Source organism: Prionailurus viverrinus, chromosome A1, assembly GCF_022837055.1.
Source record: "Prionailurus viverrinus isolate Anna chromosome A1, UM_Priviv_1.0, whole genome shotgun sequence".
In the NCBI taxonomy this organism is placed as follows: Eukaryota; Metazoa; Chordata; class Mammalia; order Carnivora; family Felidae; genus Prionailurus; species Prionailurus viverrinus.
Window position 1 is genome coordinate 107,525,198 of NC_062561.1, and position 23,654 is coordinate 107,548,851.

Here is a 23,654-nt window from a genome sequence, read left to right on the forward strand (position 1 = left end):
CTTGCTCCAGTGTAGATGGAAATGTCCCAATTCATCATCACATGCCTTTCCAGTTTCCTTGATCACCAAGGTGCTCCCTGAAATGAGATAGAAACCTATGTCTCTTTTGACATATCAACACTTGTCCTCAAAACATTTTTTTTTCAATAGCTTCATATGTGAGCTCTGGGGTAGTATAACTAAAGTTATGCATTTCCTGAGGAAAGGAAAGAAATGCAGTGTAATTAGCCCTGAGTTATTTACTGCATGACTACATACATGTTCACAAAAGCTTTCTGGATACTGTCTGTTAGTCATTTGTGTGTGTGTGTGTGTTGTATTTGGCAGAAAGCCACTCTTTAAATTAGTTTAGGCAACCACATCTATTCTGCAAAAGAGCGTCTTAGGAATTTGAAGGCCTTAAATTCGATTTTAAAACTAACATTTATATTTGATGAAAGGAACGTGTATTTTAATCCTGCTTTTAAGTGGGCATCATCATAATGTAGAAATTGTTACTTACATATGTTCGCATTATACAGAACTTGCATAATATCTATTTAATTGTGCATCAGGTCATAAAGGTACACCTGGCACATGGGAAACTAGGAAGAAGTTACCCAAACCTCTGTGTCCCGATTATTTACACTTAGGTAACTCCTACCTTCTGAGGCCAGTTTTTCTTTTTTCTGCAAAAAAAACCCAAACATAAGCCATTTCTGCTTTTCTAGCAATTTATTTGAAAATTGAAGTTGGTGGTACTGAACACTTCTGTGATTACATGTAATGCCGCACTCCACCCTTCTTGGCCTACCTGGGAATAGCCTGGACAGCCCCTAAGCATTTACCTCCAGCGTAAAATGTTGTCTTTTTTTCTACCAGTTGGCATCAGCTTGCCTGAACATGTGAGGTACACAGGTCAGGGCCAGGACTTCTGAGGCAGAGATGTTCATTCGAGTAGGCAGCTGACCATAAAGTCCTTAGCCTGGACACTGCAGTTGAGCTCACGTTCTATTTGCCAAGCTGGGAAAGGGCCTTTTACATGCCTGGCACTATGTTGTCTATATGGAGCTCCCATAGAATAAGCTGTATTGCACTGGAATTCTCCAGACCGGGAATAGTTTGGCCAACATTGTGCTACTTGTACTAGAAAATAAAACTGAAGACCTAAATGATTTCAATAACATGATATGCAATAATCACAGATATAATTGTTCGTTAATACACACACACACACACACACACACACACACACACACACATACGGGGGTGGAGAGAGAATCCTTTTTGTATACTACAAATTGTCATGGGACTATGCTCAGTGTTGTTGAGAGGCAGGTGAAGGGAAGATCCTCAAACCCAACAACTGTTCTTTGCCTTCTTCTGGGCCACCTTGTTGCTTCTCCCCATCCCCCATTCAGGTCAAAGCAAAAGATAACTAAAAATTACTCAAAGTAGCTCTCTGTCTACATTCCTTCTTTTCTTCTTTCTTGATGCCAGCCTTCCCTGTCTGTCAGTTAAATGACAGAGTGACCTCTGTGCCGCCAGCCCAGCCTGTCATATTTGGCATGACTGTCATGAATGCTCTGCGTTTCCTAATTACCCATTGCATGACAGTCATGGGACCCTAACTAATGGCCTTTCAGTAGAGACCCAGAAGACTTGAGATTATTTTCTTAATCCTTTATGACCCATCTGGCCTTAAAATTGTTGGTAGATGTAATTACTTTATGTCAAACAATAAGTTAAATTAGATTATTAAATCTTACGTAGATATTTAGACTTTTATAGAGAAACAGAATTAGCATATATTTACTAGGCTCTTTAGGTACCAGATGAAATAAAGAAAATGATGTCAGGTAAGTGTTCTTATCGGTCTCAAAGGACAAGAAATACCATACTAGTGGTCATTTTAACCTACTCTAATCAGACTTTATCATAACAGAGAAAGTAGAGAAGCCATTTTTCTGAAATCTGGTGAAAAATAGCAGGAGTCCCACAGCTTTTCTTAGAGAACATCACAATGAGTAGGGAACGAATATTTCTAGAATTCCTCATTGCGCTAAAACAGTTTTATCAGAGACAATAAGAATAAAGGTGTGAGTTATACTAAAAATATACAGAAAAGCCTGCTTTCCATAACTTACTACAGACCACAGGTGGTACAGAGCCAAATGATAAAATACACACACGTGTTTATGTGCTTCCATGAAAGTATACAGGTTTTTTGCAAATTACAGCTTTCCACCACTTAATGCTAAAAGATAGCATAGTCCTTACCAACAAATCCTTAATTAATGTTTTATCAACTTATGCTGCCACAATCCCTTGGGAATGTAAAACTTGCCATTTAATTTCTAGTGAGGAAAACCTTACCATTTATCTTCCTTAAGCCTAGAGATGTATTTGCATGTAAATTTTAAATTATATCTTCATTGATATAACTTAAAATTCCTTTACAAATCTGAAAATTACAACCAGCCTATGCACACCTCCTAAGCCCATTTACATAAAGGCCTCTCATTTCTTTATGTTTGTTTGCTCTTTTCAGGAGAAAGGAAGACAACAGTGTCTTGCACAAAAATCATGAACAAAAACATCAGCATTGTGGACAACAAGAAATGCAAATACCTAACCAAGCCTGAGCCACAGATTCGCAAGTGTAATGAGCAACCATGCCAAACAAGGTAACCCTCTCCTACCACTTGCTAATGCTCCATTTGGCCATTAAATCACTGGTCTTTAACACTCAAAACACTGGGGCACCTGGGTGGCTCAGTCGGTTGAGCACCAACTTTGGCTCAGGTCATAACCTCACAGTTGGTGAGTTTGAGCCCCTCGTCGGGTTCTGTGCTGACAGCTCAGAGCCTGGAGGGTGCTTTGGATCCTGTGTCTCCCTCTCTCCCTGCCCCTCCCCCTGCTCGTGCTCTGTCTGTCTCTCTCTCTCAAAAATAAAATAAACATAAAAATGTTTTTTAAACACTCCAAATACTAACAAATCCACATTTTCCTAACAACAGTGCAAAGGAATATGTACCAAGATGTAAGGTTTTGAACAAGCAAGATCTAGGAAAGAAAGATAATTGCCTGGATGGAAAAAGTATTAAAGCAGAAAGGATGGGGGGCACATGGGTGGCTCAGTTGGTTAAGTGTCTGACATTTGATTTTGGTTCAAGTCATGATTTCACAGTTGGGATCAAGCTCCGAGTCAGGCTCTGTGCTGACAATGTGGGGCCTGCTTGGGATTCTCTCTCTCTTTCTCTGCCCCTCCCCTGCTCATGTGCATGCCTGTTCTCTCTGTCTCTCTGTATATCTGTCTGTCTGTCTGTCTCTCTCTCTCTCAAAATAATAAATAAGCTTAAAAATAAAAGCAGCAAGGCTAGGACTTACCTCAACTTTAACTGTATTCTCCACAGGATGAAAACAACCACTAAGTGAGACAAAGGAGGTGTAATTAAAATTGCTTGGTAATCTGTTGGTCACTTCTTCAAAAACCTGACGATGGGTTGAAGTTAGCTATTTGTTCTTGAATTCTCTGAAATGGTATTGTAGAACTTGCCAAGGGAGATATAAAACAAAGCAGGACTGGCCGGGACCCAGTCCCTCACGCGACACCAGGGATGGTGTGGTCCTCCTGGTTTCCCAGGCTACATCTTCACTTCCTCTCCCAGAGCTCCCAGGGTGACTGCCCGATCCCTGACCTTCCATCGCCCAATTCCTGAGCTGGGTCCTAGTTATTGGGCAGTCCATTTGTCTCGGTCTCCTGTGACTTCCCCAGTGAGTATGAGGCAACAAAGTAGGCGAGAAACTCTGAAGTAGGAAGTAAGACAGTGATGCTGAGCAGCTGAAAGTGGTGTAGAAACCTTAGTAACAGGCAGAGATGAAGTGGAACTGGAGTATCATTTTGGAGTGAGCTAGCAGCAAGGTGGTTTGGAGTGGTTCCCATCATAGAGCTGAACGTCCACGTGTTTTCATATAAAAATTAAGGTTGGGCTTGAGTGGGACTGACCCCCGGTGTCAAAGGTCCTAAAAGCTTTCAAAGATAGAAGGATTAAATGAGTTTGAGGCTGCGTTGAATCCTCTGGAATACAGAGACAGGCACATCTGTTCTATCCCAACACTCAGAGATCTGTTGAGGCTCAGGACATAGTTGTGAGTTCCTGGCGAGCCGAACAGAGATTGATCTCCCCTCTCATTGGCTCCTGTACAAGGGACACAGTGAATTTACATGTCCTGGAACTCAGGTGTGCAAATAATTTGTAGCTTTATAGCGGTCTATAACTAATATAATATTCTTCATGACCCTCCACTGAAATGAATAAGTATGGGGGAGCAGTTTAAAGAGGGAGGAGGAACAAAGTTGCCAATTAACTGTATTTAAACTTTTTTGTCTTAATCTCTTTGGGAATTAGTGTCATTGAGGCTAATGCTCAGTTCTGGTTTCCCCGTTCCCCCTGCCTTCCCACCTCTGATGTAGCCCTGATCCTGAGTTCCCTGTATTTCAGGCTTATGGCAAAATTCAGTTATTAAGCCCTTCAGATCCAGCTCATGCTATATTAATGAGAGCTTAAAAGAATTTAGAAAATCCTTTCTTTCTTTACAATGCTGAAATGTCAAGGCTTGCTTTTCTGTAGATTCGGTGACAAAAGCTGAGTATCAGCTTTTTCTTGCCTTTCCATTTCTGCTCGAATATTCTTATTCTTCCCCAAACCCCAGGGCAAACTATGCTTCTAAGGAAAAGGACAAAAGAATGATGTGTAAAAGACCATGCAAAAGATAAAAGCACATTAATATACTTCCAATAGTGTTATGCCCATTCCCTCTACTTGACTGTATGGTTTTCAGGATGACTTCATGAGTAGATGAACTAATTAAGATTTTTTTAGGTGGCAATGGAGTAATCAACAGGAAAAGTGACCTAGGGAATTACTGTTACCTGCAATCAAGTCCTTGACTCCCCTCTGTTCAGTGCGGGACAAATGGAACAGCAGAGTTTTTGGCCTTTGCCAAAAGAATCTGGACCATTTTTGTTATTGCCATTCCTAAGATTTATCTTTTTCTGTGTCTCTTTTATCTTATTTTTTAAAATATTTGTTTATTTTTATGAGAGCACAAGTGGCTGAGGGGCAGAGGAGGGGGATGGATCCGAAGCGGGCTCTGCTGATGGGCTGACAAGCAGTGAGCCCGATGTGGGGCTCGAACTCACCAATGGTGAGATCGTGACCTGAGCCAAAGCCAGACACTCAACCAACTGAGCCACCCAGGCACCCCTCTATCTCTTTTAATAGATATTAAAATGCCACCTTATCTTGTGTTAAATTATTGCTAAAATATTTCAAAACTTCATTTGTTTCATATACCATATAACTTTTCCATTTGGAGGGAAGAGCATTGGCTTTTCCTGGTGTATCAGGAATCTTCGAGTTGGATATGAGGACTAGAACATGTTTGTCACTACCTGACTTTGTCTGCAAGGGATCAGAATGTACAATATACACACCATTCATTGTTCGTTCGCTGACCTCGGCTATCTTGAGGGAAAATGCCTTGTTAATGACTTGGTAAAATGAATAGTTTCAAAGGGTCACTACATTTCTGAGTGAGAGTTTTTTGCACCTGGAGACTGGATATCTTTTTTGTTAGAGATTGTTATCTTCCTTCCCTTGGAAAAGGAGTCAATATATCGCAAATCACCAAGAAGCAACGTCAGTGAGGTTAGCCAAAACGTTGAATAGTAAGAAATGGACACAAGCAATTGTTAAGGTTCATCATAGGAAAACTTTCTGTGACTTACTGGTTTTAATTTTCCTGCCTCTTCTTTCTCCCCACCCTAGTAAGAAACTTTCTAATTTCCATTTACATTTATTGAATAGAATCAAATAGTCTGACAGAACCCTATATTGCAAATATAAAATATATCAATGCACTAGTAAATAGCTTTGCAAGAGGGAATCTTTTTTTTTCTTCAATATATGAAATTTATTGTCAAATTGGTTTTCATACCAAATTGGTACCCAGTGCTCATCCCAAAAGGTGCCCTCCTCAATACCCATCACCCACCCTCCCCTCCCTCCCACCCCCCATCAACCCTCAGTTTCTTCTCAGTTTTTAAGAATCTCTTATGCTTTGGCTTCCTCCCACTCCAACTTCTTTTTTTTTTTTTCCCTCCCCCTCCCCCATGGGTTTCTGTTAAGTTTCTCAGGATCCACCTAAGAGTGAAAACATATGGTATCTGTCTTTCTCTGTATGGCTTATTTCACTTAGCATCACACTCTCCAGTTCCATCCACGTTGCTACAAAGGGCCATATTTCATTCTTTCTCACTGCCACGTAGTACTCCATTGTGTATATAAACCACAATTTCTTTATCCATTCATCCGTTGATGGCATTTAGGCTCTTTCCATAATTTGGCTATTGTTGAGAGTGCTGCTATAAACATTGGGGTACAAGTGCCCCTATGCATCAGTACTCCTGTATCCCTTGGGTAAATAAATACAAGAGGGAATCTTAAAGATAAGGAAATGGGATAACTCCAAATTAGGTTAATTCCAAAATATAAAGCGTTTTTTCTCTTATTAGAATATGTTTTACACTTTAATTCTTATTTTTGAGCAGTTTTCACAAGGAATGGAAAAAGTAACTTTTACCATTATACTAAGGATATCTCAAATGTATTTTATTTAAAAAACATGAGATTCCAGGGGTGCCTAGGTGGCTTAGTCAGTTGAACATCTGACTTCAGCTCAGGTCATGATCTCATGGTTTGGTTTATGAGTTCAAGCCCTGCATCAGGCTTGCTGCTCTCAGCGCAGAACCTGCTTCGGATCCTCTGTCCCCCTCTCTCTGCCCCTCCCTTGCTCACACTCTCTCAAAAGTAAATTTAAAGAAACATTAAAAGAACATGATCTCCCATGAAATTGCAGATACTTCTCTTTTCGGTAGTGTCTTCTAGGTTCCATAGTTGAAGGGAAAGGTGCATACGTGGGTTTAAATTTAATTATAACCCAGGTATCCTCATGTAAAAAGGTGAAGCAGGAAACTAAATAAATTTGGAAGATAAATACATTAGGAACAATCCACTAGGGGACTCCGAAGCAAAATGGTAGATCTGCATCATATCTGATAGATTTGCAGACAAGAACATTGTTAGAGGCAATATTGCAATGTAAATGTTATCGTGATTTTTTTTTTTAAGAAATAGAGGCATAGAATCATTTAGAACTAAATCCATTGTACAGATGAGAAAACTAGATTACATGAGGATGGGACTTCCCAAACTTTGAATCATTGCCAGGGGCATTTAGGCTTAAGTAAATTAGGAAGAATTGATGCTATTTCTCTGTAAAACACAGACACAAATTCCAAATCGAGAAATGTTTAATGACAGGCTGTTATGTGCAAAGTATTATGGATGCAAAGGAGAATAAGACGTTGATCTCTGCCTTTAAAGAGTTATATCCTTTTTTTAATTCTTTAAACTTTTTTTAAAAATTTTTTTAATGTTTATTTATTTTTGAGAGAGAGAGAGACAGTGCGAGCAGGGGCAAGGTAGAGAAAGAGGGAGACAGAATCTGAAGCAGGCTGTCAGCACAGAGCCCACTGTGGGACTCAAACTCATGAGCCGCAAGATCATGACCTGAGCCTAAGTCTGATGCTTAACCGACCGAGCCACCCAGGCAGCCCTAAAGAGCTTATATCCTAATCAGGAAGAGAAGGTCAACTTTTGTAGGGGGGCTGTGAGCCCCTCCACCTTGCTAAGGAATATCTAACAAGTGCTGAGTGCCACAAGCCAAATGCCAGAGGGCAGAGGAGAGCACAATCATTGTGGGTTGGGTGGAGAAGCTCTTTTGGGAGGAAGGGACTTGGACCTGGCTGTCAAGGATCCAGGCAGTGGATGCTCCATACACAGGTACCATGTGGAGAAAATAGAAAGTGTTTGGGGAGCAAACTAAGCGTATGCTTTATTTTCCAAACAAATGAGAGAAGAAGCTAGAGAAATGAGTAAGTATAAATCACTTACAAATATATGGTAATATATATAGTATATACTATATCCTGAGTCCCTATTGTATGTCAGACAGTATAATAATAAACCCTTTTACAAAATGACAGAATGGAAACTTAACAGCTGTTAAGTATTGTTTCAAGAATGTGCACAGCTAGTACGAACCCCGAATTAAGCTCAGGGCTTCTGACTGCCCTTCACTGTGACAAAATAGGATCGTGCAGATAGTTTAGTGGGGGGATTTAGATCCCCCTGGGAGGTTGTCCTAATGATGGGAAATACAGAGAGGGTTTTATTGATGATAATCATATATTGACCAGAATCATACAAAGTTTATGAATCACTTTTCAGGCATAGGCCTTGCTTCTTCCTGAAATAAATTTGGGGATGTGTTTAAATTAGTGGTCCTAGGTTAGATCCGAATTCATTAGAAAAGGAAGTGCCATAGATATGTATCACTGCCCTCGTGATTGGGTAAAGGATGTCCATCTAGGTATTAAACTATATGTGTGTGGGCTGAATCACTGAATCAGTGAAATCCAAGAATAACAGTCGGAGTTCTTGAGGACCTTTCACAATAAGGTCACTTGACGCGTAGCACTCTGAGCCGGTCACTCCTGTGTCTGTGATTACATTGCAAGTACATAGAGGCTAGCCTGAGGAAGCACACATAGCTTTATCTGGAAGGTATGTCCCAGGCACAGAAATCTTGTTGCAGGTACTAGGCATAATGTACTAATGATTGCTTCCCCCAGGTAAGAGGGCATTCTCAGTGACAGGGTTCTGTTACCTTGCTAATACCTGCATATGTCTCCTTGTGAGGGCCTTGTACAGCCTCACTTCCAATTTCTGACTTTACAACCTTGTGACCCTTGGTAAGTTGCTAAATCTCTCCTTGCCGTGGTTTCCCTCTCCACGATAGTTGTCGTACTTAACACGTGGAGTTGTTGTGAAGATTCAAAACATGAAGAACAGGAATAACCCATGTATCTTAGCAATTGTGCACTTAGAAGGTATCTCAGTGTGCCAATATGATAAGCAGCCACAGGCAAAGCACGTACTATGGTGTGGACAGAATCTCATTCTTTGAGATTCTAAGACGCACAAGGCCCTGAGGGGGGCGCTCGGGTGGCTCGGTCTGTTAAGCATCTGACTTGATTTCGGCTCAGGTCACCATTTCACAGTTGGTGAGTTTGAGCCCACATTGGGCTCTGTGCTGACAGTGCAGGGCCTACTTGGGATTCTCTCTCTCCCTCCTTCTCTGCCCCTTGCCTGCTCTCTAAACAAACAAACAAACAAACAAACAAGAACAAGGCCCTGAGATAGGAAATAAGGAGAATTCAAAATGATAGAAAGCACAGGTGTTTTAGACAAAGCTATATTAGTTAAAAACAAAAAAGTCACTGTGCCACGATTCTAATTCCAGACATGTCAAAATACACCATGGGTCGATATCTTTTAACTTGTTTCAGTGGTTCTTGCTTTACTTTTAGATGGATGATGACGGAATGGACCCCCTGTTCACGAACTTGTGGAAAAGGGATGCAGAGCAGACAGGTGGCCTGTACCCAACAGTTGAGCAATGGGACTCTGATCAGAGCCCGGGAGAGGGACTGCTCCGGGCCTAAGCCTGCCTCCGCCCAGCGCTGTGAGGGTCAGGACTGCATGACCGTATGGGAGGCAGGAGTGTGGTCTGAGGTACAGTGCACGCCCCCAGCCCTCCCCACTTCATTTCTCTCCTCTGATGCCCACCTTGTCTGACGTCATGTGCTATCATGTTCAGAATCTCTGTTTACAGCAGTTTATTAACTTTTCTGACAAGAAAGAGGATATGCTGCTTATATATAATTTTGCAAACAGAAGAAGACAAAGTTATTTACTCTATTCAATAAATATTGTAACATAATCAAAAATGTATTTTATATACACTTTAGGTTGCTGCTTTTTTTATTTATATACCATGAGTATACTTTTCAGTGGGCAGATTTTTTTTCATTTCTTAATATTTATTTATTTTTGAGAGCGGGACAAACAGAGCACGAGTGGCAGAAGGGGCAGAGAGAGAGGGACACAGAATCCAAAGCAGGCTCCAGGCTCCAAGCTGTCAGCACAGAGCCCAACGCAGGGCTCAAACCCATAACCGTGAGATCATGACCCAAGCCGAAGTCAGATGCCCAACTGACTGAACCACCCAGGCACTGAAGAAATTTTAATACACATTTGACTCATTGTCTTTCCCTCCCTGAACACTTAAAAGAGAAAGAACAAGAAAGGGCGTTATCTTTTAACAATCATCTCCTAGAAGCAAAGACTCTGTTTTTATTTCATATTTAGTATATGGTTTGCATTTAATCATCAATCTAAGAAAGTTAATAGTTTCACCATTTTATAATTGATCTCAGAGACATTAAATAGTGTACCCATTCCTATCTAAGTAGAAGGGCTGGGATTTGAACCCAGTGCAGTCAGACTCACTGCACCACACACCCATTGGCATGTAGTCTGTAGCACACCGGTGTGGTCCACGCCAAACTGTATGGTCTGTTTTCTTTTAACCTGATACATATGTTTGTGTAATAATACACAGCAGTCTGGGCACCTGGGTAGCTCAGTTGGCTGGGCGTCCAATTTCAGCTCAAGTCATGATCTCACGGTTTGTGGGTTTGAGCCCCGCGTCAGGCTCTGTGCTGACAGCGCCGAGCCTGGAGCCTGCTTCAGATCCTGTGTCTCCCTCTGTCTCTGCCCCTGCCCCGTCACTCTGACTCTCTCAAAAATAAATAGATTTTAAAAATTTATATAGGGGCTCCTGGGTGGCTCAGTCGGTTGAGCATCCAACTTCGGCTCAGGTCATGAGCTCACGGTTTGTGAGTTCAAGCCCCGCGTCGGGCTCTGGGCTGATGGCTCAGAGCCTGGAGCCTGCTTTGGACTCTGTGTCTCCCTCTCTCTCTGCCCCTCCCCCACTCACATTCTATCTCTCTCTTCTTCAAAAATAAACATTAAAAAATGTATATAAAAATAATAAATGGCAATCATTACTTATAGTCTCTAGCTGCTCTGAAGCATTTTATGTGAGTATGTGGCTATATGCCACACACACACAAACACACTCACACTTACATACCCACACACATAAGCACACACACACACACGCACATGCACACCCAGAGCCAAATCATTCAGATGCTTACTTTCAGAATATTAGATAGGATATAAAACTGACAAACAAAATGCTAGGGTATGATGAGCAGCTAATCCTTTGAAAATGAGGATAAAGGAGCTTAGATAGTAAGGTGTGGGAATATTCTTCAATTAATGCAACCCCACACCTACTAAAGTACATTGACCAGTAGCATGATTTGCCGGTGTCTTCCTTTTCTGAGCTACACCTTACACCTTGCTGCTTAACAGATTCTCCTTCATTTTTGATGTGTGCTTTGCCAACGAATGTAGTATCTAATATTACATCCAAATGAATCAGTTCAATCTGGAGACAAGATTCACGTGAGCGAAGGAAAATATCCCACCTCCAGCCTAACCATAATGTTTTTGCAAACTCTTTAGGAGGAAATAGGTCAGAGAGATTCTGTACAGATTTTTGGCACCAGCTGGGAGAAATATTATGTCTCAATGCAGTCTACCAATTTAAAAAAATGTTTCTCTTGTTTTTATTTAATTTAAACATTGATTTTATGGTTGAGGGTTAGTTCCAACTGCAAAACATTAAAATATAAATTTTAAGATGCTAAGTCACACGTGTAGTCCACTTTAAAGCTCAACATATTCAAACATAAGCCATAAATTATGAGACAGTTACTCATTTGTGTAAAATGTACGATATTTATAATAACATTAGTTTCATGCTCAGGTTTTCAACAACACACCTGTTGTAGTCCACATGCTTATTCTTAATACTACGTCATTGTTAAATGTATTCCTGCAACTCTTGTTTTGGACATTTTTTAATCACAAATATTCATTGAATTTTCGAGGTTTGCCATATCTTTCATCCATTCCCTTCTCTCCTTCCTTTCCCTTCTCTTGCCCAATGCCATTTTGGTCCCTGTGTCCAGATAGTCAGTGATGTATATCTTTGTAAAACTTAGAAGCTTTACACATATTCCATAATAAGAGACATAAATAAAAATGAGATGCCAAGTTGCACCTAGAAAAACTTGTATATTTGTATACAAATATACATACATGTTTGTATGTTACGTCACCATCTTAAATCAGGCATCAGTTATTTATGAAATAAACAAACTGTTTTTCAACTGAATTATATTTTCAATGCTTGCAGTCATTTAGAATGATAACTTCTAGGGGTATATAATTATGCAATTAAATATTTATTTTATTTTTGCTAAGATTTTTCTCCATTTTAGCTTTAAGAAAAGTTTGTGAGAAAGAGCACCCTCTAAAAAATGTTTCTATCTTTTGCAAACATTTCTTAGGGCTACAACAAACTAAATCTTAGCAAAAATAAAATGAATTTTCTTAGATAATTATACATAAAAATTTTTATGGTAATCAAGTTCAGTATTTTATATTTTGATCACTGTATATTATTTATCTTTAATAAACAATCCTTATGTTATATTGATCTCTGTAATAATGGTCCTGTGTTCCTGAAACTCCTCCAGCACTCCTCCAGCACTCTGTCTTGAGCTTCATCTGGCTCCTGGTACTGGCGTATAGCCAGGTGTTTAACTTCTCTTTGTTCTTTAACCTGGTCTATATGTGGTCATAGGCTTATGACAGATGATTAGAAATATTATTTAACAGTGGGCACCTGGATGGTTCACTTGGCTAAGCATCCGACTCTTAATGTCAGCTCACGTCTTGATGTCAGTCATGAGTTTAAGCTCCACATCGGGCTCCACGCTGAGAGTGAAGCCTACTTTAAAAAAAAGAAGAAAGAAAGAAAGAAAGAAAGAAAGAAAGAAAGAAAGAAAGAAAGAAAAAGAAAGAGGAAGGGAAGGGAAGGGAAGGGAAGGAAAGGAAAGGAAAGGAAAGGAAAGAAAGGTGCACCTTGGTGGCTCAGTCTGTTAAGCATCCAACTCTTGATTTTGACTCAGGTCATGGTCTCATGGTCCATGAGTTCGAGCTCCGCACTGGGCACTGATACTTCGAAGCTGCTTGGGATTCTCTCCTTCCCTCTCTCTCTGCCCCTCCCCTGCTTGTGCTCTCTCTCCCTCTCTCTCTCAAAATAAATAAACTGAAAAAAAAATTTTAAAGAGAAAGAAATATTACTTAACATAATTTAACCGTTCATCTGTATCTCCTAATCACGGACTTCATCCAGACTCTCTGATGTTTTCTGCTAGTGTTCGGTCAAGTGTGGCAAAGGCGTACGTCACCGGACCGTGAGGTGTACGAACCCTAGAAAGAAATGTGTCCTCTCCACCAGACCCAGGGAGGCTGAAGATTGTGAGGATTACTCAAAATGCTATGTGTGGCGAATGGGTGACTGGTCTAAGGTAAGAGTCTTTTGGCGTGTCTGTTAGGTTTCGATCATGTCTGCATCGCCCTGGGTGCTGTGACCACACAGCATGCAGTTTAGGACAAGTAGAGGACAGAGGTATAGGTCATGGGAGATGGAGTGTTATATTCCCAGGTTCAAATCCGTGGTCATGATCTCTATAAAACTGTTTTAAAGATTAAATAAGATAAAAGGTAAAAAAACGCTGAAGACCGTCTTTCACTTTTTGACACAAAGGAAGCTTTCAAAAACGGCTATTGTTATTTTGTTGTGAGTTTTTATTCATAATCGTTCTTTGTCAGAATATTTTTGCATGAAAGTTACATAATATTAGAATACTATCAGATAAGACCATTTTGAAAATATAACTAAGTGAGGTAGTGACAGAATCAAACAGGCAATTCCCATCCTAATGTATAAAGGCATTCTTTTTCCCATCAATTTTTGGGGATGTGTATAGAAGACAAGGAAAGGAACAGCATACTTGAAGCCCGTTGGTCGAATCAAGTAGACACAACTCATGTGGCAGGTGAACAGAAAGTTTAATGTTGTGGTAATAGTATTATTTAAATTTACAAATAAAGTGATGCCCCATATATAAGTGAGCAGTCTATCTATTCAGTCTATGTAAAGTATTAATCAATCCCATGTTTTAAGATAAAATTCTGAAGGGTGCCTGGGTGCCTCAGTTAAGCACCCAACTCTTGTTTTTGGCTCAGATCATGATCTCCTGGTTGAGAGATTGAGCCCTGTGTTTGGCTCTGCCCTGGGCATCAAGCCTGCTTGAGATTCCCTCTCTCTCCCCCTCTCCACCTCCTCCCTCCTCTCTCTCTCTCTCTCTCTCTCTCAAAAAAAGAAAAGGTATTTGTTTTTAAATTTATATATTTTGAGAGAGAGATCACGAGGAGTGGAGGGGCAGAAGAGAGCAAGAGTCTCAAGCAGGATTTGCACTGTCAGCACAGAGTCTGATCCAGGGCTCAAACTCACAAACCATGAGGTCATGATCTAAGCCGAAACCAAGAGTCAGATGCTTAACTGACTGAGACACCTGGGCTCCCCCCACCAAAAAAGTATTTAAGATAAAATTCTGATGATATTTAGGGGGAAAATGGCTCTCAAATACTAGTCTTCAGAAATTTAAGTGTTAATCAAATAATCCCCTGTGCCTTTCCACATCCAGTTGTGATATTATATACCTATTATCATGAAATCATAAAATTCTAAGGCTTCAAGGAGACATAATAAATCTTCTCTTCTTTCCCATTATTTTATTTGTGGAAAAAAAAATGGTGGCTGCTGAGGCATGGTAAGGAGTGTGGTACTTTTCATAAAGATCCTAAAGGACATTCTGGAAGAAATCTTCTCATTGTATAATGCACTAGGGGTAGCCGTTTTGCCTAATGTTGCCCCCAAAGAAATTTCCTGACATTTAAAATCTATTTACTTGTGATTACTAATGGCTTTCCTCTCTAAAAATGTTTGCGTATTAGCATCACATCTGAGTTCTCATGAACTATACTCTTCTTTCTAAGACCTACAACATTTAAAGTTTGCATTGGGACTCTTTAAAGGATGCATTTGTAAACAATTTAAATTCACCCCTCACTACAGAATTAGGAAATATTCAGCCCAATCCAGGCAGCTTTGAACTGGTGAACCCTGTAAGGAAACTTCACACTTTAGAGCAAACAACTTTTAGGGGAAAGAGAATTCCAAATTAACCACAGATAGTTTATTTTATTTTCAGGGTTTATGTTTTCCTAATTCTAAGGGAAGGAAATAGAGTAGGAAGATAGGAAAGACCATGGCCTGGAAGTCAAGAGATGAGGGGGGTGGTCTCAACTCCTTCATTATGTAGATGGACCAATTGGTCAAGCTACTGAATACCTCGGTGTCTTTGTTTTCCTATGAGTGAAATAAGGAAGACAGACAACACCATTGCTTTCAAGCTTTTTGTATATTAATTCTTTCTTCAGCACTGATGATATAAAATAGGATGAGGAAATGGAAGTCCTAGTTGGAGGGATATGGGGAAGGTCACCTATTGTTTCCTTTTAATTCTGTGGGAACTCCACATTTGTTTATTTTGGCTAATAAGATTTGAGGTGTTTTCCTTAAGTGAAAGTAGTCTTCTGTAAGAAAAATTTTAAAACCCACAATGATAGATGAGCTATATTTTTCCGGCTTTATTCATTAATAGGAATATTTTAAGTGGTAAATGTTAATCTCCAGTTCAACACACAAATTGTGATTACAACAAACAGAAGATCCAGGTTTTGTTGTGACTTACAACACAGAACTGTAAATTCCTAAATTGCTGTGTATGGAAATACGGCTAGCAAATCCTATTTTCATGACAAATACTATTGGTGTTGATTAATAAATGTGCCTATCATGTGGCCTCTGGTTAAATCTTAAGCAAAATCAAAATTTGTTAACTGGGAGATCATAAAAAACAGGACTTTTGGGTTTTTGTGCTAAGCCTGAAAAAATATTTTTTCCAATTTTACTATAATTACATGTGTGTAAATTTTTAGGTATACTTAGACTGAATTACTTTAAGTTGGTTTTGTTGTGTTCTTACATTACTACGCAGCCAGAACATTGCCTTTGTGAGTAACGAAAGAAGGTGATAACTCTAATAACTATTCTTCTTTATTCTGTGACTTTTTACCTTTGTCTGTGCGTCTGTTTGTTTTTGTTTCCTTATTTAGAAGATTCAGTATGTTGCACTTTTTTTCTTTATATGAATATAGTCTGCTCTTTACCTTAAACCAGTTTCATTGTTCTTTTTTATGACTTAGATCTCAGCCTAACAGATTTAAACAGCCTGCACAAGTTAAAGTCAGTCGTGCCATGTGAACTTTATTGATTTCACCCCTTCTTTTTCACTCCTAAGAGATCACTTTCATGCAAAAATACAGACCATCCAAAAATAATTACAGAGAAAAGGAATAATTCTGAGATTATTAAGTTTCAGTGAGTAAAGTATTCACGGACGGAGGAAACCATAGATTTCTTATTCTTATCAGCTGTGTCCCTGGAACAGGAATAGCAGCAAGATGTGTGCAATTGTAGGTGATTTCTGTGCTCCTTGGAGGTCAATTAATCTGTCGGTTTCACTTAAATTCTACGAATATTTTTTAAACTATTGATAAACCTAAGTGGACTTAAGATTAGGCCTTGGGTTGACTTGAATCAAGGATATTCAATGAGCTACCCATAAAATCTTGCTGTGCAACGCTGTTCCTCCCACAATATGGGTGGAGCCCTAGAGAATAAGTTAAAAGAATAATATGTTCTCAGCTTCTCACACTATCTAAAAGTCACTGGCCACAAATGGACTAAGGGTATATCAGTTGAATGGAGGTTTCCTAGGAAAATGGCTTATTCCCCAAACTGTTCACTGCATTTGTATCAGCCTGTGTGATGTCTATCATTTATGTTTTGGTGATTTTGTGTAAACAGTGGAAAATCTGCTCTCAGCTGGAAAACGAAAAATATAAATACAGGAATATTCAAAACAGAAAAATCTGTCATAAAAATGTTACCTCTGATTCCTAAGTAGATGTGATACAGCCTTTGTTGAACAATGTTTGCATTTATTCCTTTGAAACTAGAAAATTGGCAAAAATAGGGCACAAACAATGTAGTTCCTTTATTCTGGCTTGCATTAACCAGTGACACAATTATATGCCACATTCTGACTATTTCTCTGATATAGATATGGCCTTTGGGTCTTTCTTGGGATAACAGAACACAACCCATATGTTTCTGAGCAGTTAAAATCTGCATTCACTCATTTAAGCTGACCTTAGAACACTGACTTAAAAAATAACATAGTCCCTTATGTTTAATGAAATGCCTTATTTTCAGCCAGAATTTGACCTTTCTGCCTCCATTTGAATGTCTACAGCTTCTTGTTTTCATTATTGGAGCCTATAGAGAAGCAAATAAAAGAGCATTGTTTTATCCACCTGTTACACAAAATTTGGTTCCTTCCTGAAGCTTTTATAGCATTAACGTTTCTGTGCAGCATTAGCAAGAGAACTCATTCAAGTGAGTGTTAATGAGAAACAAAACACCTTGGAATTGTACATAATTATTCTTGGTTTATTCTTAGATTCAATTCATAGTCCACAATTTGAGCTTAATTTAGTACTTCAAGATTTCGGGAAATGAATAGTTTTGGCCACATATCAAATCTTGACATGATTAATAGATTTTTGGACAAGAGATTATGAGTCTTTTTGTGATTATGATATAATTCAAAATAATGCTGGAAGCATAATAAATCATTTTGGATGATTTAATTATATAAATAGTATGTATGGCCTTGTTTAGAAGTGGTAAATATAAAGCTTGCAGTATAATGAGTCATTTTTAACTTATCCTGTAAAAGGAAACCACAGTTACATCCAGTATATTCAGTTGAAAAAGAATCTAAAACTATGAAAGTGTGAATAATCACAGAGGACATTTCTTTCCACTGGAGGAAACCTCAGTGAATCATTGAAGGAAACGTAAAGAAATCCTCATCAGTGCAATCAAGAATATCTATCCTAAACTAAATGACTAGATAACACCGTGTTTTTAATCATGCATCTCTGTAGCCTAGTAGTTTTGTTTTCAGTCAAGGGAGAGAAAAAGAATCAGACTCAAAATTCCCAAGGGAAGGATTTCTTCTTGGCCCATAGTCAGGCTGGGGCTTTAGGACTGTGGATTTCCACATACTACTGACCTAATGCTGGCATACACCCCACCCAATTAAAATCCCCTTGCAGGAGGTCCCAGAATCCAAATGTGTGTCTTGTTGGTTTTAATACAACTAAACTAAGTGGGTTGTTAACAGGGTAGTAGAGGGAAGCTTAAGCACTTGTTAGAGGATTTCCCATTCAACTTTAAAGAAATAGTTGCAAATAGCCAAATTAAATACCCTAATAGAATGTAAAAATAGAAAATGTTAACTACCAGCTGAAACCAGAGAATCAAAGAAATGAATGAAATGGCAACTGCGATAATGGAGAAAATACTTTGTCAAGTTAGATACATTAGTAAGACTGGTATTTACTGAAGATCAAATGTCATCCTTTTTAGGAGACTAAATTCATATTAATTAAGGAATGCTTGAGGCTTGCATTTCCCAAATTATATTCTATGGCAAACCCATTTCTTGGGATATAGTCTCCAGGTCTGAGAAATAATGTAGTTAAACAAAGATAAGCAAATACTTCAAATTGCTGTAGGACTTAAAGATCCTTTAACATTTTCCTATACTTGGTAAATCTCAAAGAGGGACTAGTATTTCTCTTTTCTTTATTTTTTTTTAATTTTTTTTTTCAACGTTTATTTATTTTTTGGGACAGAGAGAGACAGAGCATGAACAGGGGAGGGGCAGAGAGAGAGGGAGACACAGAATCGGAAACAGGCTCCAGGCTCTGAGCCATCAGCCCAGAGCCTGACGCGGGGCTCGAACTCCCGGACCGCGAGATCGTGACCTGGCTGAAGTCGGACGCTTAACCGACTGCGCCACCCAGGTGCCCCTCTTTTCTTTATTTTTAACCAAAGCTCATTTTTGCAGAGCATGTGGCTAGTTTGCTATTTAGTGTAATACACTATGGGAAGGCTTACATTAGATTATTCAAATTTGAAAGATTAGTTTTGTAAGTAATTTTTGGAACTGGAGAAAATTTGTAGATTGAAATCAAACTGAAATTATCTGTATCTAAAAACTATTCTTGGTGGATTAACATTTATATATAGAATTATTTTCTAATAATGTCTACAAGTCATTGGAAAAGATAATTGCCTATCATCTTTTTATAATTATAGTCTAAAAGACACGAAAATTCGAGCAGCTACTCCATAAACCAATAAGAATCTAATACATCAAAATCTATCATTGTTGGATCAGTCAATGAATTAAAGAAATCAGAGATTGTGGGTTTGGTTTTAAACATTTGGACATCAAAGAAACCTATCACAAGGTGTCCTACAGAAGAGATATTTTGCATTATAGGAACATTTACTTTGAAAATACACTTTCTCTGAGTAAATTGTTCATACTACAGAAATTACTCAGTGATAAGTAGAATACTTTCTGTTATGTTGTTTAGATACATCTACTGAATATTTACAAAATTTGCTACTTACCATTCTTTCTGGAGAAGATAGCTATCTTCTAAACCATGCACAAAATCCCCAAATTATTGCCTATCAAATTGTTTAGCCTCTGATTCTTTTTTTTAATTTTTTTAAAAAAATTTAACATTTATTTATTTTTGGGAAACAGAGATAGAGCGTGAGTGGGGGAGGAGCAGAGAGGTAGACACAAAATCTGAAGCAGGCACCAGGCCATCATGGGGCTTGAACCCACAGACGGTGAGATCATAACCTGAGCCGATGTCGGACACTTAACTGACTGAGCCACCAACATGCCCCTGACTCTTTATACTGCAAGAGAATGGACATTTTTTGCATTGCTATCATTTTTAGTTTTCAGGTCTTCTGACAATCTTATCTGTTGCCCAGATGTATTAAAAAAAAAAAAAAACAAATTTCAAAGTGTTTGAATTACTCAAAGCAGTCAAAGCATTTGGCTGGTATGATTGAACATAGCAGATGTATATTAGCTTTGAAGAAATGATGCATATATACTATCTGTGTATATATTCTACCTAGAGAAAATTTAAAATTTAGAGAGACTGAGGTAGTGTCTCTGTGTCTCTCCATGTATACGTGTATAAGTATATATATGTATTATATATGTGTATACATGTATAATTATAAATGAAGATATAGAGACATGTTTAAGCTCCTTTGTATTGGAAAACGCAAGACAACTTGTTTTTAATCCATAGGGCTTAATTATACTGTCTCCTTTTATTTTTAGTGTTTATGCATTTATTTTGAGAGACAGAGAGAGAGAGAGCGCACATGTGGGGATGGGCAGAGAGAGGAGGAAAAAGAATCCCAAGCAGGCTCCGGGCTTTCCGTGCAGAGCCTGACATGGGGCTCTATCTTAAGACCGTGAGATCATGACCTGAGCCAAGATCAAGAGTCACATGCTTAACCAACTGAGGCACCCAGGCACCCCTATACTGTCTTCTTAATAGATCATTGAAAAATCACCAGGCTTGTAAAATTATGCTACCAATTCTCTTTTTCTGCATACCAGGATATCTATAATTTCACTTTATAAATCATACCTGAAAATATTTTAGTAAATAAATATGACTGAGGTAAAAAATTACTTTTGATGTTCTTTATAGGGGATGGAGCATGGAACATGCCAAAGTTCATTTTGGGTACATTGAGTGTTGGTGGGCAGCCGGGGAGAAGGGAAGCAGACTTTTTCACATAAAAAATATAAAGAAATTTGACAAGAATATTATAAAATTAAAATCAGTAGTATTAGCCATTAAGTGTTTTTTTGATTAGATATAGTGAAGTGTATGTTTACCAAATGCCAGAGGATATCCAGAGATAGATAAAACCACATCACCAGGACTAGCAGAGAATGACATCATTAAAATGCAAGAAAAATATGCCAATGATTAGCCAGTTAGAAAGACATCCTATGGCGGGGTGCCTGGGTGGCGCAGTCAATTGAGTGTCCAACTGTTGATTTCAGCTCAGGTCATGATCTCATGGTTCATGAGTTCGAGCCCCATGTTGGGCTCTGTGCTGACTGCCCAGAGCCTGCTTGGGATTCTCTCCCTCTCTCTCTGTCCATCCCCTGCTTACTCTCTCTCTCTCTCTCTCTCTCTCACATACACACACACACACAAAATAAATAAATAAACATTTAAGAAAGAAAGAAAAAAGGAAGGAAGAAAGAAAAGAAAGAATGACATCATATGGGGTCTTGGGATGCAAAATGTACAAAAAAAAATTTTTTTTAACAGGTCCCTAATTCGGCTTCAGGTTGAGCGGAACATCCAGAGAGCCAGTGTGCACAACCAGCATTGATTTTGTATGGCGAAAATCAGTTCCCCCTAGCCTCGTTCCTACATCTGTAAAATGTGCCAAAGCAACTATATGTCTTTCCGAATTTTGTAGTGCTCTAACTGTGCAAGTAAAAGTAATCACCCAGCGTCAGTGGTCCAAATGGTACATAATCCAAAGAAAAGTATTTTGAGTGACTTAAAATGAAAGATCTACTTTAGGATTAGATTGGATTAGAAAAATACATTGGATTAGAAAAATATGCCTGTAGCTTTTTGTACTGTACACAGAGTATGTACAAGTCCATATAGTATAATAAATAAAACTAGGAAACATGTTTAGATATAAACACACACATGACTTTAGGGCACAGAAAAGCAATGAGAGGAGTGTGTTGAGGGATACCATGGGGCAACCAAAAAGCTCCATCTCTAAAGGGAGTGGATTCTACTCACTTCTGCCCAGGCGCTTTCACATATCTGTGTCACCATACTACCAAGACTGGATGTTAGCACACTTTTTTAAACTAATTTGATAGCTGTGAAAAATAATACCTCATTTTGAAATATACACATTCTTAATTTTGCTTACAGACATTGTCACATAATTTGCTCACCGTATTTATAAAGATGCTCATTGCAGCCTTCTTTGGCACAACGAATATTTGGAAACAACCCATATATCCAATAACTAGTTCTATAAATCATAATCCCACATTCCAACAGTGGGATATTGTTGTTTTTAAAAATATATGTATAGATAAATACATAATGATGGGAAAATTTCTCTAAGACCTACTATTAAGTGAGTAATTATGCAAAAGAGTTATATAGTATGAACTAAAGTTGTTTACATATATTATTCTTGTACATGTTAAAATTTTTCTGCATAGACATACAAAGCATAGTTTATTTGAATTACATTGGAGGAAAGGGCCTTCTGTGCTTATCATTCTACCACATCCATATGTTACTTTTAGTGTTGTAAATGGGTTAATATTTTCTGTCTGAAACTAAAAGAAAACCTACTTTGCTAGTACTTAAATTTTTCAAGGCTACAATATAAAAAATGACTGATGTCATAGATATAGAAAGCTACTCAGAGAATATTACAGAATTTCCAGGGAAGGAAAAGGATTGGGGAGTATAAGAGGTAAGATAGCTCAGTGCCTGGAGTTAGACAGCCTTGGGTTTGAATTCTGGATCTTCTGTTCAGCGAAGTAAGTGAATCCAAATGAAATAATTCATGGAAGGTTCTTAGCATAGTGTCAGTTACATAGTAACCAAATTAATGCTAGCTGTTCATACAGTAGTATAAATAGAGATAGAGAGGATTGGTTGGCTTTAGAAATTGTTTTGAGGTTAAAATGAACAGACCTGGGGTTGATTATTTGTGAGAAAAAAGATGAAGAGTCAGGTGTTAAGGTAGTAAGGGCTCATGGCTTGGCTTTCAGGTCTGAACAATTTGTATGGATGATGCTTCTCTGCTAGGAGGTAGGAAACCCTAAGAGTTAAGTTGGAGGGGAAAGATTTTCACTTTTATTTTGGGCGATCTTTCATTTGCCTGTAAGAGAGTTAAGTACTGGCATTCAGTAGGTAGATCAGAGGAGAGGAATGAGATGGAAATATAAATTTTGGAATTATCAACCCGTAGATGGCGCGAAAATGTTTAAAGTCTAAGTGTGCCTGGAGAGGGAGCATAGCTAGAGGGAGTGGAGGAAGGGGCGGACTGAATCTTTATTCTCAACCCAAACTTCAGTTGCCCTGGGACCCTGCCATTGGCGTTCCAGTAGGTCCTCAAATTTTTTATGTTTAAGACAAAATTCCTCAATTTATTTCCTCAAATGATACTCCACTCCCAATTTCCTTTTTCTTGAAAAATGTCAATATCATCTTCCCAGCTACCCAGGCTAGAACCTACCCTTGGCACTTCTTCTTTACGCAAGTAGGGCTTTGCCTCAGTTGTTTTTACTCCAAATATAATAATACAGTCCTTTTTTTTTTTCTTACCAGAACTGGAGTAACAATTTCTAATACACTTCCTTACCCCCATATTTCAGATCCATCCACTCACAGGGATGACTTCTCCACTCAATCCTATAGCCTGAGTATTTGCAGAGAATTCCCTTTGGCTACCCTTTCAATTAGCAGATACTCACACAGGCATTCAAATCTTTCCATATTCTGGTGCTAACCTACCAATTGAGAATTGCCTCCTTATTCCCATGATGGGTATCTCCACTA

The 23,654-nt window shown here is 38.6% G+C and overlaps 1 protein-coding gene across 1 annotated transcript in view; it reads left to right on the forward strand.

The window, feature by feature from the left end:
- Positions 1-23,654, forward strand: part of ADAMTS19 (ADAM metallopeptidase with thrombospondin type 1 motif 19) — a 245,646-nt gene that overhangs the window by 208,528 nt on the left and 13,464 nt on the right. The window contains exons 19-21 of the mRNA XM_047868192.1: positions 2,531-2,666; positions 9,479-9,683; positions 13,310-13,462. Of these exons, the coding sequence (XP_047724148.1) occupies positions 2,531-2,666; positions 9,479-9,683; positions 13,310-13,462 (494 nt within the window). The remainder of the gene's footprint in view (positions 1-2,530; positions 2,667-9,478; positions 9,684-13,309; positions 13,463-23,654) is intronic.